The 17,616-nt window shown below is 47.9% G+C and overlaps 1 protein-coding gene across 1 annotated transcript in view; it reads left to right on the top strand.

The window, feature by feature from the left end:
- MN1 (MN1 proto-oncogene, transcriptional regulator) overlaps window positions 1-17,169 on the top strand; it is a 41,310-nt gene extending 24,141 nt beyond the window's left edge. The window contains exon 2 of the mRNA XM_083419021.1: window positions 12,517-17,169. Within this exon, the coding sequence (XP_083275147.1) occupies window positions 12,517-12,701 (185 nt within the window). The 3' untranslated portion in view covers window positions 12,702-17,169. The remainder of the gene's footprint in view (window positions 1-12,516) is intronic.
- The last annotated feature ends 447 nt before the right edge of the window (window positions 17,170-17,616 follow it).

Here is a 17,616-nt window from a genome sequence, read left to right as displayed (position 1 = left end):
CAGTACTCCAGGTGAGGTCTGACCAGAGCAGAATACAGTGGCACTATTACTTCCCTTGATCTAGATGCTATACTCCTATTGATGCAGCCCAGAATTGCATTGGCTTTTTCAGCTGCCGCGTCACACTGTTGGCTCATGTCAAGTTTGTGGTCAACCAAGACTCCTAGATCCTTTTCACATATACTGCTCTCAAGCCAGGTGTCACCCATCTTGTATTTGTGCCTCTCATTTTTTTTTGCCCAAGTGCAATACTTTACATTTCTCCCTGTTAAAATTCATCTTGTTTGTTTTTGCCCCGTTCTCTAATCTGTCAAGGTCGTTTTGAAGTGTGATCCTGTCCTCTGGGGTGTTAGCCACCCCTCCCAGTTTGGTGTCATCTGCAAATTTGGTCAGGATGCCCTTGAGTCCATCATCCAAGTCGTTGATAAAGATGTTGAATAAGACCAGGCCCAAGACAGAACCCTGTGGCACCCCACTAGTCACTCTTCTCCAGGATGAAGAGGAACCATTGATGAGCACCCTTTGGGTCCGGTCAGTCAGCCAGTTACAAATCCACTGAGTGGTAGCATAGTCAAGACCACATTTTACCAGCTTCTTTACAAGAATATCATGGGGCACCTTGTCAAATGCCTTGCTGAAATCAAGGTAGGCTACATCCACTGCGTTCCCTTCATCTACCAGGCTTGTAATTCTGTCAAAAAACGAGATCAGGTTAGTCTGACATGACTTATTTTTCAGAAATCCATGCTGACTATTGGTGATCACAGCATTCCTTTCTAGGTGCTCACAGACTGTTTGCTTAATGATCCGCTCCAGAATCTTCCCTGGTATTGATGTCAGACTGACTGGGCGGTAATTATTTGGGTCCTCTCTTTTTCCCTTTTTGAAAATAGGGACAACATTTGCCCTCCTCCAGTCTGCCGGGACTTCGCCTGTTCTCCAGGAATTCTCAAAGATGACTGCCAGTGGTTCTGAGATCACATCTGCCAGTTCTTTTAATACTCTTGGATGCAGTTCATCTGGCCCTGGAGACTTGAATACATCTAAATTAGCCAAGTATTCTTGTACTATCTCCTTTGTTATTCTGGGCTGTGTTTTCTCTGCTGAATCATTTGCTCCAAATTCTTCAGGTCGGGCATTGTTTTCTTTATCGGAGAAGACTGAGGCAAAGAAGGCATTGAGGAGTTCAGCCCTTTCTGTGTCCCCTGTTTGCATTTCACCATCTTCTCCTCTGAGTGACCCCACTGTTTCTTTGTTCTTCCTTTTGCTACGAACATACCCATAAAAGCCTTTTTTGTTGCTTTTAACCTCTCTAGCAAGCCTGAGTTCATTCTGTGCTTTAGCTTTTCTGACTTTGTGTCTACACGTGCTGGCTATTTGTTTGAATTCCTCTTTGGTGGTTTCCCTCCTTTTCCATTTTTTGTACACATCCTTTTTTAATCTTAACTCAGTTAAAAGTTCTTTAGATAGCCACCCTGGCTTCTTTAGGCACCTTCCATGTTTCCGTCTCATTGGTATTGCCTGAAGTTATGCTTTTACTATCTCCCTCTTAACAAACTCCCAGCCATCATGAACTCCCTTTCCTTTTAGTATTACTGTCCATGGGATCTCACCCAGCACTTCCCTAAGTTTTATGAAGTCGGCTTTCTTAAAGTCAAGAAATTGAGTCCTAGTATGCTTGGCTGCTCCTTTCCGCTGTATAGTAAACTTCAGAAGAGCATGATCACTCGCGCCTAATGATCCTTCCACTTCTACCCCACTAACCAGGTCATCAACATTGGTTAGGACCAGATCTAAAATGGCTGTTCCTCTTGTTGCTTCTCCCACTTTCTGGACAATGAAGTTGTCTGCAAGGCCACTGAGGAATCTGTTTGACCTTATGCTCTTGGCTGAGTTTGACATCCAACAAATATCTGGGTAATTGAAGTCCCCCATTACTACTATCTCCCTTCCTTTTGCATGCTTGGCCATCTGTTCCAGGAAGGCATCATCTATGTCCTCCGTTTGGCTTGGGGATCTATAGTAAACTCCCACAATGAGGTCACTCATTGCTATTTGCTCAGATTCAGGGCTAAACTGCAGGTTTTTCCAGGGGAAAATGACGAGACAGACAGTGTGGATGAGCCCTGATATCATACAGACAGATGAGAATGTTTTCAAAATCATAAAACAAATCCCTCTTGTTATGGCAAAATCTGGGTGTGAGGCTGCTCTGCCACCCAGCTCGTCGGACTAAGTCCGCGGGTCCCTGCGGAGGACAATGAGTTCAGCCGGAGAGGAGCAAACTGCAGAAGATCCATGTTTATTGCGCAACAAGGTTCAAGGCGAGATTGAAGAGCGAGAAAGGGGTGACATGAACTTTTGAAACTTCCCTCCATGTCCCAGAATACAGTGCAAAATACATCCCAGTTACATCATGAATACATTAAGAAGAGGTTGGGTTACACAGGATTAACATATGGAGGAGGGAGGGGGGAATATGCAGAGCTGGAGATATGCGTAGATAAGCACATCCTGAGTCCCGGTGATGAGAAGACAATGGTCCATGTATGCATAGTCTGCCACCTGGCATTGCCCAGAGGAAAGGCTTGGCAGAGTGATTTGACAGGATTAGGGTCTTGACACCTTGCTTGAGGGATTATGGAGGACAGGGGAGGTGTCATGGAGTCCTAGAGAAATTGAGCAAATTGGCACGTTGATTTTCTATGAATTTTATAGATTTTAGTCCCTTTTGTCATTGACAATTGGAAATAAATGGATATATTGTAGCGAAGAAGGAGGTGAAGAAGACATGCCCCCCCTTCCGTATCACTCTCAACCCCCATAGACTCAGTCAGCAAACAAATGCCCCCCAATACCTTCAACTGCTTCAGAAGGGTGAGGGGAGAGTCTCTGTCAGGCAAGGCCTCCTTCCACCTGCCTTGCCTTACCCTCTAGTCTCTGCTTCTCAATTTGTATTGTATCATTTTATGCACTGTGGCTTGCTGTTGTTTTATTGATTATATTTTAGAAATTATTTATTGTAACTGTGGAGTGGATTTCTGTTTAGCTTTTATATGTTATTATTATTTAATACTTTTCTAATGATTGTTGAATGTTACTTTTTTGATGTAGGTTGCCTAGTTTTAAAGTTTTATTATCACATTTTTGTATTGCATTAGATTGTCATAAGTTGTACATTTTTTGTTTCTTCAGCTTGTAAATTGCCTTGAGTATTGTAAGATAGAAAGGCGGTATACAAATTAAAAGATGATGATGATGATGATGATGATGATGATGAAAATGAACACTCCTATGTCTGGGAGAAAGGTCTTTTGCTTGATGCCAAAAAGATGTCTGTGTTGGCACCACTTCATCAGGATTCCTACAGAAGGCATTTCATAGGTGGAGGACGAGGCCTGTCCTCTTGTAGCCAGTTTCAGAATTGCTACCAAAATGAAGGTCTTCTGAAAATGACAATTTAGTCAACTTAGTCACTTTACACAGAGGATGACCTCAGATGTTCCACAAGATGTTGGTCCTTAGCTATACAAATCAGAAGTTTGAGTTGGACCCACAAATGAATTGGCAGCTGATGCAATTGAACTAGAATCAGATGTTATGTACTCCAATCATGTGGCCTGTTAGGAATCTTCTCACTGAATTCTGCACCAGCTGCAGTCCCTGAATAGTCTTCAGAGGCAGCCCCTCATACAACGCATTGTTGTAATCCATCCTAAAGGTTGCCAAGGCACAGGCAACGGAAGTCACTTGTTCAGAGTGCTTCCTAATGGCTGCCATTACCTGGCTTTCTCCCCATGTATTCAGTTTTCTGGACTTTCATTTTCCCTCCAAGGTCCATAATATTCTGCTTCTCAGTGTGAGAGGCTGTCAGGAGCAGTCGGTGATATACTTGAGTAGTGTACCCTATTCACTATTTAGGTAAGGGGAAGCATTGGAAAGAGTAAATAGGACAGAAACATGACAGGGAAAATGTTGCCCTATGGCAGTGCAGTTCAGAGGCTCCGGCTTTGTTTTGGAATGCGGTGGTTACGGTTAAAATATTTTTTAAATTGGCGGAATACAATTTCAAACTGATATAAGTTGGTGAGATATGAAACCATCTTTAATTAGGAGGAGATACTGATAGCAAAGGAGTAGGGTGGCTACAACATCCTCACACTTCCCAGGTTGCACCGCGTAGCCTCTTGTTAAGTTGGCATGCGCTGATCTCACTGGCTAAGGACACTGGGAGCCCCTGGAGGAGTCTGTGTCCATTCTGCTCTTCTTGAGCATGTGGCTGTCTCTTTGCTTTAGGCAAGCCAGGTTGGCAAGCTTCACTCTCTGTTTATGAAGGGAGTCCCATGTGAGGGGCCTTTTTCATGTTTGAATTGAAAGCTGCCTTTGAACTCCACGTTACTCTGCAGGGAATTGTCTCTTTCACCTAAAAGGCACCACGGGAGAGCTTTCTATGGGAAAACGTCTTTGGGGTGTTGGGGTGACCAGACGTTAGCCACACCCTGCTTTTCAAGCAACATCCAGCCTCTTCTTTTGCAGTACACGAATCTGTGGCTAGGGCAATGGCCCACCTGCAAGATGATGTTCTTAAAAGTTGCTGAAGGTTTTCAATGACTAGCTCTCCAGTGGCTGGGATGGGGGGATGTTGGGGCAGCAAAAGGTCAAGCATGAGAATGGAGGTTGCTGCTGTCCATCCTCTTTGATGGGCTTCCCTTCTTATGGCTCACCCACACTTCTGCCTGTCCCCTGCCATGTACAGGGCCATGTGTGCTTTTTGTTTGGCCTGCCACTTTCCCTGGGAAAACCCGCTGTTTACTGCTAAATCTGAACAAACCTCAATCTGCAGAAAAATCAATGGGCGTTTGTTCCGATTCAGCAGTAAACAGCAGGTTCCCCTGAGGGAAAGTGGCGGAAGAAGCAGAAATGTGGACAAGACTTCAATGTCAAGAAGATGGCAGTTTATTTCAGGTGGGCTGGATATTTAAACAGACGCAAATGCTGTCCCAAACCAGTAGATACAAAGTTGAGAATTGGAGGTTGTTTAGGTAACCAGTGCTGAATAGTTTTTGGTTTAGACAAAATACTTGCAGGCCACTGGAGTGCCTCCTTTCAATTTCTGCTATGGGGTGTGAGAGTAGCTGATTGGCCAGAATGTGAGGAAATGGGTGTGGTCTGCTGGGGGCACCCAGTGCACTCTGGGCGGTGGCTGCTTCTGAAATGCTGAACGTGGCCACAGAGCCTGAAAGACAAATGTTGCCCCATCACAATAGAGGCTCCAGGCACCTTTTCCATGGCGTTGATTCATGAGCCTTGGGTTGCCGGTGTGTGTGCTCTGACCAAGAAACCGTTGCGGGGGGGGGGGGGGGTCCTGAGCCAGATTGCGAGGGAGGCTGGGTGGTTGTGTTCATCTTTTGCCCTCTTGGTCATCCTATTCAGAACTGCTTTCACTGCACCTTCTATTTGCACTGGGTAGAAAGTTTCTCTGGGGGGACATTTCTGATGGGAGCAAGCAAGGGACTAAAACTCCCTTCCTCCATGGCCATGGCCCCAATACAGCCACCAAAAGGCTATACATACAATGTGACGAATCATCACACACAGCTTTTCCTTTAGCTTTGCCTGTTGAGCACGAAAGAACTGTTGCCTCCTTTTGTGTGTGCAGATGTTGGCCTCTGCCCGGAGGGACAGCCTGTGCTTTTCCACTGCTGCCTGAAGGTGGACGTGCGAGAGCCAGTAAAGAGCTCCTTCCTCTGTGCCCTTCTCTGCATTGTAAGGCTGTGGGAAGTATCGGGTTTTCTTCTTTTTCCTTTTGGCTGGTAAATGGAAGAGCAGCAGCTGTGCCTTTTTGGCCCTGGGTGCCTGTATGTGTGATGGGGATGAGGTCAGCCACTGCTGGTTTGGGTGCAAATGTAGCCTGTCTTCATGGCACCCTCCCTTTCTTCAGCGTCACAGGCTCTTCTTTCCAGACCTTGTCAGTCCTCCTCGGTGGAGTCAGTGAGGTTGCCTCCCACCTTTGCTCCTTCCTTTGCCTCCTCCATGCAGTGCCAGCCGGAGAAATTCGCTGTTCGCTCTCCCACCGCTGTTAGGCCAGCCTTCCACTCTGGGTGGAAATACAAACCAAAACGACTTAGTAGGAACATACTCCCAAGGTGTCTTAGTTTCCAGCAGGTCCCTGCTATCTGCTGGTATCTGGTTTTCTCGGCAAAAGCCAAGGGTCAGCAGCTCCTTTCCAGCTTTTGGAGCCTGAGAAGCAAAACAAACATCCTTGCAACATGGCCTGATACATGCTCTCTTTAGAATCTCAGGCAGCACCTCCATTAATCATCCTGTCGGTGAAGGAAGAGCCTTTGAAGATTAGAGGACACTTGCCAGGGCTGACAAGAGCTGCTGCAGGAAGGGCCAGGCACAGAGGAGGCGGCATTAAGGATAAATGGGCTCCTTCCCAATGCAAGTGTGTGCATTCATGTGGAGGGGGGGATCCCACCCAGGTTTCCCTCCCTCTCCCGTCTCCATAGTGAGTGATGATGACTGCTAATACTTCAATGACTGGAGCAGGGGAGAATGTCCCACTATGCATCACCACAGCGTCTGCTAAAGAGCCTTTTGCTTTCTCTAGAAAAAGTGGTTTTTGCGGAGTGAGTGGCATGGCTATAAAATGCTTCTTCCTGGCCTTTGGAGTGCAGCCAGTTCCTAGGCAAGCCAAGTGTCTCATGCCATGATGCTACTGTTTCAGATGTGTCTCTCGTTGTGAGACATGCTGAGCATACGGGAGGATCAGAAACCCAGATTTTGAAGCATGCACTTACTTAGGAGCTGTGTGTGCCTCCTTGAGCACTGGCCAGAGGTGCAGCAAAGCATCTCCATCCAGCAGCGGGAGGCTGAACAACTGGAGGGGGGAAATGACCCATGCAAAATGGTTTTGAATGGCTACAAGTCACACTGACTGTATGCCACCTCCAAGAGTCGTGGTCTGCCTCTGAAGACCAGTCGCTGAGGAACATGCGGGGGGGGGGGGCTGTTGCACTGCTGTCTTGCTTGTGGGCTTCTCAGAGGCCTCTGGGTGGCTGCTGTAGGAGCAGAAGGTTGGGCTCCTCGGGCCTTGAGTCCATTCCTTCAGGGAGGGAGCGAGGAGAGCCTCTTGGAAGGAGCTTGTGGGAAGGAATGTAGTTTCTGCTGCTGCTGTTGTAAATGGAGAGGAGTGTAAGCTTCTGCTTCCAGTTTTAAAAATGGTGTGGTCATTTCAGAAAGTGCTGTGTGGGACAGTGGTGGGTGCGCATGGCGCATCTCCTTTGCCTGGCGTTGACCGTGACCCCTTTGCGGATGAGCCTTTCTGTTCAGTTGCAAGAGCAGATTGCTCCGTTGGTGTGAAAGGCAGCGTGTAGCTTGTGTCGGTGTTCTGTCCTCTGAGTATTCTGTGGTGTGCACAGATGCACAGTTAGGTGTCCAAACCAATATGTCAAACTGTCACGGGGGAGACTTAGTGAAAAAGATCTTGTCCTAAGGCAGTAATTTTAATAGCGAGATGCAGCAGCAGCAGCAGCCCTGGAAGCCACTCCCACTGGGGAGCGCTTGGCCTTGTGCACCAAAGCGCATGACGGGGGGAGGAGGAGGAGGGAGTCTCCCAGAAGATGGGGCTTGAGCCTTGAGCCTTAACCTTAATCAAGGAGCTTCACGGTTGGCTGGCCACAGAGGGCCGAGTGCCATCGGCCAGCCCCACGCTGGGCTGGGAGGATGCAACCCTGGCTCAGCCGACGACTGCCTGTAGCTGCAGGGCTTTGTCAGAGCCTTCTGAGAGGTGCAAGGGATGAGCCTTGAGGCAGGTCTCTTCCTCCTGCGAGAGCAAATTGACAGCGCTGGATAGCCAGACCTTGACCAGGCTCACAGTTGCTCCTTGGTTGTGTGTGTGTGCATGCGCCTGTGCTTCTGCCGCCTCCCCCCCCCCCCATCGCTTCGGAAGAAAGAGACGGCTTCTGGCCTTCCTGCCATGTCTCCTGTTGCCTTCATTAAGCTGCTGGTAGGCTCATAATTCAACATTCCTTGCAGGTGGTGATGTGTGAGATGCCTTCTTTGCTGGCAGGTGATATTTCTGAGGACTCGTGGCCTTGTGTGCTGCTGCTTCCTGCTCCTTGCAGAAGCAGAAGGATGCGTGTTCCCGAGGCTCCTTCTGAAGGCAGGTGCTCTGAAGAGAGAAGCAAGGAAGGTCTGGCTCTCTCCTGCACCCTGTCCAGTTTCCCTCCTGGTAGCGGCAGCACTGCCTCTTGACTGCTGCCACAAAGAGTGCTAAAGCAGAGCCCCCGTCCCCCTCCCTACCGAGCATCCTGGCCCAGGGTGTGCCTGGACTCTTTGTCCCCACGTCCTTCTCTGTGCCGCTCTGCCTTGGCAGACCCCACCCTGAGAAGAAAGGGTTTGTGGGCTTGTCTTTGGCCCCACGTTCTCCTTTGCAGCCCCCTGGCCCCAGCATTTCCTTGGCTTCTTGCTTTCCTGCCCCCTGCCTCATTGTTCCGCTTCCTTTGGACTCCCTGATCCTCAGCCGGCGTTCTGCCCCCCCTCCCCCCTTGCTCCCCCTCTGTGGCTGCCTTCTGGCTTCCTGGAACGTCTTCTCACCTCCCTTTCAGCCTCCTCTGCTGATGCTGCTTGTCTTCACCTGCCTAAGCCTCTGTGAGAGTTTTCTCCAGCCCAGCTGACCTTTCATTCTCTGGTTGTTGGCAGTCTCATGTTTTTAGAAATCTTCACTGAGCATGTCAAAATATCCCTAAGAACGTAGGAAGAATCCTGTTTGGATCAGGCCAAAGGGGGCCCATGTATTCCAATGTCCTGCTTCCCACTCAGGCCCCCTGATGTCTCTTGGGGGGGGGGGACCCCTGCCCCGCACAAAAGCAGGATATGAGTGCACTAGGCATCTCCCAGGTTCAGTCCCCAGCAGCTAATATTCAGGGCCTGTGGGAAGGTAATACACAGCCATCGTGACTGGTCGTCTTTGCCTCTGATATACCTTGTGTGACATCGCAGCTGCTCAGCTCCTTGCTACTACAGGCATTCCTGCCACAGAACCCTTCAGTGCACTAAAAGAGGTGGCAGGGAGAGGAGAGTGCAGGTGCTGCTTAGAAATGCCACAGAGCTGCTTTCTGTGGTGGAGAAGAAGGCAGAGAGGACACTGAGAAGCCCGACAGATGGACCTCCTTCCCCTTTGCCATTGATGTGGCCAGACTTTCATGAGGCCACATTTTTGGTGGGATCTTTGGCTTGAGCGGCACAATCAGCATGGATCCTGTCACTATAGTCTGCCAGCACTGATGGAGGCGGTTTTGTGTTTATGTGGGACCGAAAGCTCCATGGGAGGATCAGATGGGAGGTTTGCACAATCCCCAGTGAGATCAGGGCATAAGGTTTTTTAATAGCAAAACTTGCTGCCGCAGCCGTTTTCAGTCGTCTGGTTAGTGAGTCTGAATAGGCACCCCTAGTTTGTGGATTTCTCTATCAAGGAGGGGAGAGGCCTAGATTTGGTGGAGTGGTGGGATGGAAATATTAAAAGAAAATAATAAATAATAGCTGCCAGTGTTGAGCAGACTCCAAGGCTTAACCTCCCTATCTCCCGTTCTCTGGGAAACCCTCATACAAATATCCACCAAGCCAATTCACTTAAAACCCAAGACAGGATTGTGCCGTCAAATTTGGCACAGTCTGATGTTCTTGTGATCTCCTGAGCTCCAATTAGGACCATGAAGGAGAGGAAGAATGGACTAGATCAGTTGGGGCCCACGTGTGTTCCTTGGCTGTACAACTTGTGCTGATTTGAACTCATCTCTCACTCATGAGACTCGGGCAGGGTGGTATAGTATTTTAAAAGGTACAATATATAATAATGAAAAATGACCTGTGTTTATTTAACTTTGTCACCAAGACAGAAGTGTCTGCTTAGAAAACTCTTGCATTGTGCTCAGGCTAATCATTTCAAGGCTGTAGGGAGCTCTGGAACTGCAAAGCAGCCTTCAAGGGGGTGCTTTACTGCTTTTTAAATCTGATGACAGTGTGAACTGCTGTGTGTGTGTGCGCGCGCGCGTGTGTGCAAAAGAGTCTGCATTTCTAGGCCTGGGTCCAGGAACTTTTATTTTTGCCCTAGTGCTTTCCCTGCAAAAGCCCACTCTTTAGTGGTGAAAACAATTCCACGGAAAACCTGAATTGATGTTTGCTCTGATTCAGCAATAAATATTGGGGTTTCCTGGGGAAACCAGTGGGGCAAAAAAAAAAGTGGACAAAGAAGGTGTGTGGATGCGCCCTTAGTTTTGATAAAGGGAGGCAGTTCCTAAGCTCCACAGGAACCAGGTTTGTTATTTTAGAGGCTGGATTCTGGGGGGAAAACAGCAATAGAAAAAATAGCTTCTTGGGAACCTCAACTTTTCCTTTCCAAGTTTCTATCCCTTATGGCTAAAAATGTTTGCTTGAAATTGTGTGCACAGTCCTTGGGGGAATTCTAGAAGCCAGAAGCCCAAACTTGATGTTACCTATATTGTGCAACTGTCACCATTCACATCCGTTCGCCATCTCCCCTGGGAATGTCTAGTTGAAGCTGACAAGCAGCGTGATGCCATTGTGTTCAGCTTTTCCCTGCCCTTGCACCACTTAATTGGCTACTGCTGCCTGTGTATTTGGATGGGGGGGGGGGGGATGCTGAATGCTGAACTCTGCGACATCATGTCATGAGTCTGATTCAGCTGTTGGAAGTTCCCAGGAGAGGTAGGGGAGAAATGCAGATTGGCCATCTGCACCAGGGAAAGTCCCATTTGGCCCAAGGGGGCAGCTGCATAAGATTTCCAGTAGTTTGGGGATAGAGGCAAAGACACCCACCCCCCGCCGCAAGACAATAAAGCAAGAATAAATTATGTGGAGAGAAAACAAAATAAGTTATGCAAAGTAAGAGAAATTTACTCTTTCCTTGGCACAGAGTTTGGTTTTTCTGGGTGTGGCAGTTGCCATTGTTTGTGTGGTGAGTGTGCAGCCTGTGGCTTAGGGTGACATTCATTACTTGGAAGCCCAAGAGACTTGGGATTTCCCATCTTGAGGCAGGGCAGGAGGACCTGCAGTTGCTTTCAAAGGCAACCTGGGATGCAGGCAGCTTCTTTCTCGTGACCCTGTGCTCCAGGTAGGGATAAGGGAGAAATCTGATTGGTTTGCATTTAAAGTTTGATCTGTGGAACTGCTGCTGTTACAGATGCAACATAATGCTCATTCTGCACTTGCAATAAATCAATCTTTTACTGTGGCAGCACCTACACTTTAGAACTCCCTGCCTGCTGATAGGCATGTGTCTTTGCTGCATTCTTTCAGACCCTGCTTAAAACCTTTTTGTTTAGTCAAGCCTATCCAGACATGTAGTTAAATGCATTTTGTCTTTCTTTACCTATTGCAGATTTTAAACGCTTTCATATATGCTTGTTTAAAACTTCTTCTCTTTTTACTGAGAATTTTAATATTTTATTTATATTATAATAAACTGCTTAAAGGGGTTTTCCCTGCACAATCAAGCAGCATATAAATTATGTTGTTAAAATAAAGGTGAACCTACCAAATTCACATGAAAGAGCCATCCTTTTACATCCACACTTCTCCAAATTTTGCAATGCAGTTCTCTGGTCAAGTAATGTGAACAAAAATGAGTAATGCTAGCCTGCATAGGAATGCATGTATGAGTGAAAATGGCTTTGCAGAAATGTACATGTGGTAAAATTCCATACGAACATTAGCAGGAATCCACTGATGAATTTTCATGAGGACTTTTTTTAAAAAAGCAAACTAATGAGAAAATATGGAGAAATGGACAAATTAGAAAGTGAAATTGGCAGATTTGCCCATCCCTCATTTCCAGTACCGTCTGAGTTTGGTCTTCAGGGTGGTGGTGGACTAGGCTGGTGGGGAGCGGATGGGCACCCGTGTTTCTGCTTCTCTCTCACCCAGAAAGTGCCGTAATCCATCGCTGCTAGCATAGCCTTTTGCATAATAATGCCAGGTTGTGAAATGTTTGCTTGTTACTTTGATACCTTCAGGGTTTGCTGCCTTGAGATATGGGTATTATTGCCAAGTGTGTAACTTCCTTTAATAAAGAGATTAAAGATACAGTGCAAGTGATTCAGATTTCTTTAGTTTTGGGGACAAAAGGCTAAGCAGAACCTTGCTGCATAAATGCAGCTTCTGTTTTATTTGATTTCTATAAATTTCTATAGCACTGTACCAAATGATGCACAGCTTGGGCGACAGAACAACTCCTGTGGACCCTTTGGCTCCCTCCCTCCCTCCCACTCCTGCCACACTCCCCTTCCACCCTTCCTTCCTGACAGATGTCATTGACTCCCCTCCTCCTCCTCCTCCCACATTCCTTTCCCTTCTTCTTCCGAGAAATCCCAACTGCTTGAGGCTGCCATCAGAAGCCTGAGAACATTGTGCATTGAGTTATTTCTGTTGTTGTTGTTGCTGCTGCTGCTGCTACACTGAGCTGACCATAACCTCTCTGTCTACCCTCTGCAGCCCACGACCTCCCCTCAAGCAAGTCCTCGGCCGCGGCACAGAGTGGCAGCCATTTGCAGTGCCTTTCTGTCCACTGCACGGACGACATGGGCGAAGCGAAGGGCCGGACTGCGGTGCCAACGTGGAGATCCCTGCACTCGGACATCTCTAACAGATTTGGGACTTTTGTGGCTGCCCTGACTTGAAGAAGAAGTGGGGGGGGGGGGGAGGATCTTTTCTTTTCTTTTCTTTCTTTTTTTGTTTAAAGGGCCACTCCTGCGAGTCGGACTCTTTTTCTAAGTTGGTACCTGCTTAGCGGCATAGAGACTGGAAAGGGTTAATTTAAAATAAAGCTCACCTTGATTTTTTAAAAAACATCTCTCACCATGGTATGTTCCTACTGCTAACCCATCTGTAAGATGCGTCTGCCTGAAAGATGGGTGCCCACCCACAGGAGGACTGATCTTGGCTGCCTGGCTAGCTGAGGCCTTCCTTGTCTCTCGGTATGTTGTGATGAGGCAAGGCGGTTTTACTTTGTACACATTCCCCCGCCATGCTTTGTTCTGTCCTGATTAAAATGCTCCTCAAAGTGAAATTGCCACCCTAAAGCCACCGAATGGATGATGAGCTTTTGTGCACCTCCTGCAAGCCAAACCTGTAATGCTCAGTCCAGGATTCAGCCTGTGCTGTTGCTTTCCAGAGAGCAAAACTAGGAGGAGAGGGGGAAGGGGGGGTGCAAGCTGCTCCCCCCCCCCCCCCATTCCTGCTGCCTGTCCCCATTCTTCTTGGAGCAGCCAGAGGGCCAGGCAGAGCCACTTGCCCAAGCAGGGGACAGAGCCGTGTGTCTCCGTGGCAGCTTCCCTCCAAGGGCACCGATTCTCACCCAAGGCCTGTGAGCAAGCAGAGGGTGCTTTTCCTTCTTCCTCGCTCCTGATGCTGCCGGCCATCTTGGGGAGGGACAGAGTTTGTCTCGGCTGAGCTCAGTGTTGTTCCTGGTTGTGTGACAAGTGTATGCTTCCTTACAGGCTTGCATTGCTAAAGCAATTGAAACAGGGATTTATTAAATTTCATTTAAAAAACCTATTGTCATCCTGTGGAACTGGGCTGAGGCAGCTGAGGGCAGGAGTGGCTGCTGAATCATTCGGGCTCTTCTAGGGCAGGGCTAAGCTGTGACCCTGTGGCAGAGCCGAAAAGCTGGGCAGGCCCCACTCTCTACCGTGCTGCTGGAAAGTGCTAGTTTCATTGGTGGTCCCCCCCTCCCCGTCTCTGTCCAATGAAACTAGCATTTGCTGGAAACCACTGGCCATCATCATTTGGGGCAGATTTAGCACAGGCCAACCAACCATTGGCTGGAGTCTAATGGAGCCCCCGGTTTTTCGAGGAGTGTTTCAGAGGAGCACATCCTGTGCCATTAACCCAGGGAACCCTAAAAAGAGATGTCACGCAAGTTGTGTCCCTCCCATCACTTTTAAGTAGCATTGGCACTACTGAGTGGCTTTTTCCAGTCCCTCTGCCTCTAGGCTTTGAGCAAGGCCAGCGCAAGACATTCTGCCCCCTGAGGCAAAGGGGCTTTTGAAAGAAGCAGGTAGTCTGAGGTTCTGCAGAACCTCCCGGCTGACCATGCCTTGCTCTGATGAAGAATCCTGGGGAACCTAGGTAATTTGGCAGACTGGGGCATTTGGGACCAGGGGATCCAAATATTTTCTGTGCCTCTGCCATTTTCCAGTGTCCTAAAATTGCTCTTAAATTTTAAGAGTAGCACAAGCGCTCTCTGGGGCCACCTCACTAGAATATGTCACTGCAGAAGGACCTTGCTCAGAGCAAGTCCTGGGTGGTCCAGTGCCACCAGCAAGACCTGTGGGAGCACTGCTGGTCCATTTGCTCCTGGGGCACTAGATGATGGGCATGTGCAAGGCAGACTGGCATAGGGTGTGCACATTTGCCACCCCTCCCAGTCCACTGCCTGAGGCAACAGTTGCTGGGTGGTTAACAAATGGACTGGCCTTATTTGGGCAAGTGTGTGTGTGAGAGAATTTGGAAAGGCCCTTAGAAAATGCCAAAAATGTGTTGGTAAGGCCACATGAGATTTAGAAAGCTGCTTGAGTGATGTGGGTGTCTGCCACAGTCTGCAGTTCCTTTTGTGATCCAGTTCCTGCTGCTTCCATCTGTGCACTTCAAGGGCTCTCCTGTCTGTCTGTGCCTCCCACCCTTCTCTCTCTCTCATGCCCACATGAGACCCCTTCTCCCCTCCCATGGCGCTAATACTGCATGGGCCAGAAGAGGCAGGCTGAGCATGATTCGCAGGCTGAACACATTTTGGATTCAGAAGGGTTAATTCCATAGCCAGCTTTAAAGCAGGGTGCCTGTCGTTTTAGCTACTTGAAGCTGTATGGGCAAGTGGTCACTGGCTGGCATTGCCTTGATTCTCTGAAGGGCGGATCACAGCAAAGGGAAACCCTAAGGTGTCAGGGACTTGTTGGTCTTCAGATCAGCCGTCCCCAGAAAGAGCCTGTTAGCTTCCACCTGTCTGGGCCATTGCTTTTCAGGCACAGGCTGTTGCTGCAGCTTGATCTCCTCCCAAGCCCTTGGGGGCCCCCCAACCATAATACTGTAAAGCCGTGTAAATGGTGAGGTAATGGGAATGGAAAGTTGTGGAGTGGGAAGGCACCTCCTCTGCCTGCTTTTGGGCAGGGTGTATTGCAGCTAGGAAGCAGCAGTCCCCAGCAAGTCTATGTTCTTTGCTGTTGGCCTTTCCTGGGATGAAGGAAAGGCCCTTTGGGGCTCTGGGCAAGGCAGTTCTTTCAACCTTTGCCTCACTGACTGCATTTTCCTAACTTTCTGTTCTTCTTCTGGTTAGTTTCCTTTAATTGGAGGAGGCCGCCTCCTCTTTCTTAAACCCAAGAAATTCAAATGAAGGCATTTTAAATGTCTACTCAGATTTGTGTGAAATTATTTTCATGTAGCTAAAGCTAGATTTTACATTTTCTTCTTTTCTCCCTGCGAGATTTGCAACTCCAGGCCAGCCGGAGAGTCTTTGGTCCCTTCCACATGACCTGCTCACTGAGCATTCGTTCTGACTTGTGTCCAGGATGGGTAATGGACATGGTGTCATCCAGCAATCATCCCATGCTCTCCTGTGTCTTTGGCCATCATGCTCCTTCTCCTGAAAAGTCTGGTTTTCAGGGCAGTGGGAATTTGGTTTGTGACTGAATCCCCCTCCCCCTCTGTTGCAGGAGGCAGATCAAAACACTGCCTTACAGGAATGAACTTGTCCCTCCTTGCTGCAGGCACATTGAAGAGAAGGAAGCAAGGCCTGCTGGGCAGGAGGTCTGCTACTCAGAAGGGCTTGGGTTTCCACCCTTTGGCGCCTGCCACCTCTGGGCGATGGGCCTGGGGAGCAGAGCTGGAGGAGCCTCCCCCCCCCCCTTGAGACCATGCAGATGAGCTGCTGCCTGGAGTCCCAGTCTAGGAGCACTGTTGGCCTGGGGACATTCCCATCAAACCACAAAATATTATTTTAAACAACATTAATTTGTTTTCTTTTTAAAATTATGCTTTCTTGAGCAATCAACACAACTGAAATTTTAAGTGTTTAAAGAATACGAAAATTATTAAAGAATAAGAAATTAATAATGATAACAAAACAGGAACTTTAAAAACCATCCAGTAGATTAAACTCTCATTCAGGCAATTTGGTGGGGGGGAGAAAGTTTCCAAATTGAAATATTTTTCATTGCCAGAAAGTACTTTTGCAGCTAAGTAAATGGATCTCAGCAAACCCCTGCTGACAGCATCCTGTTTGGTACCCACCCCATGCAAGTTGGAAATCACAAGAAACTGGCTGTAGACCCTCGTATTGGGGAGAGATGGCTGATAGGTTGCTTGCCCTAATTGGCACTTGGGCAGGGAGGATAGTCTGCTTTCATGGCAGCCAGGAAATCCTCTCCAAAGCTGGATGCTCCACCGACCAGCCTGGCTGTTCCTTCTGAAAAGCAGGGCTTCTGTCAGAACCGTAATCAGGTTAATTTGCTCTGACATTGGTCTGAGTCTCTGCACACGCAGAACCCTCTTTCCTTGAATTCTTAGATTTCGCCTCACTTCAATAGGAAGTCCGGAACTGTTCAGCAGAATTATTTCTCTTACGATGAAAACTGACCTACAATAAACCAGAAACATTGGACAACTCATTTCTGCAGAGAGATTCTAAGATGAAATTTCAGGGGACTCCCACTTTGCTGCTTTGTCTGTGTTCACCACCCCTAAAACAACTGCAGCTTTACAATCGGTTTTTAAAGACAAAATGATGCTATTACTTTGTATTGAATCTAATTCCTTAAAAAGAAATCCCTTCCCCAATCCCTGACAAATCCTTACTGCATAGCAAATTCAGCCTGACAAACATTATTGCACATGTAAGATATGAATGTGGAGGGCAATCTGTAATCTACCCTTTCCCCTCCCTCCTCTCGCCCCCCTCCCCTTTCTGGAATTTTTGTTTAAATTCATTTCTCAATGCTTGGTTGGAAGACTGTGACAAAAGCTCATGAAAAGTGAGTGTTATTTTTTCTTTTTTAAAATATGTAAAGTGCAGTCTTCTGTATTCATGCATATTGTATATATCTGTATATGTTTTACTGAGCAACTAAATAACAATAAATATGATGTTAATGGTGACTATTGGATATTTTTGCCTTCAATTCTGTATATCTTCTCTCCTCCTCCTCCTCCGCTGTTTTGGAGTGCTGCAGGGAGCGTGTTTCCTTCTCCTCTTCTCCGCTTGTTGGCCAGCTTTGCCAGAAGAGAGGGCAACATGCGCTCGCTTATCCAGAAGGGCTGGGTGGGTCCGGCCAAAGCTCATCTCTGCCTCTGGTGGCCCACAAGGGGGGGGGGCCCTCCTCCCTCCCAGCTGTCACACGTCAACAGCCTTTCAGAATGTGCTTGTTTGAGACCAAATGTTTCCAGCTTCTCCTCTCTAAATGGGGCATCCGCCCCTCTTTTTCACTGCCACCCACATCTGTGCCAATCAAGGAATGCCATTTTGATGATTTTAACCTTTTCTTTCCGCAGATCTCCAAGAGTTATAGCGATGCCATTGCTGTTAGCATAGCAGGCAGGCCAAAT

Source organism: Podarcis tiliguerta, assembly GCF_965153285.1.
Source record: "Podarcis tiliguerta genome assembly, chromosome: 16".
Classification (NCBI taxonomy): domain Eukaryota; kingdom Metazoa; phylum Chordata; class Lepidosauria; order Squamata; family Lacertidae; genus Podarcis; species Podarcis tiliguerta.
Note: the sequence above shows the minus strand (reverse complement) of the source record. Positions and strands in the feature narration are given on the sequence as shown.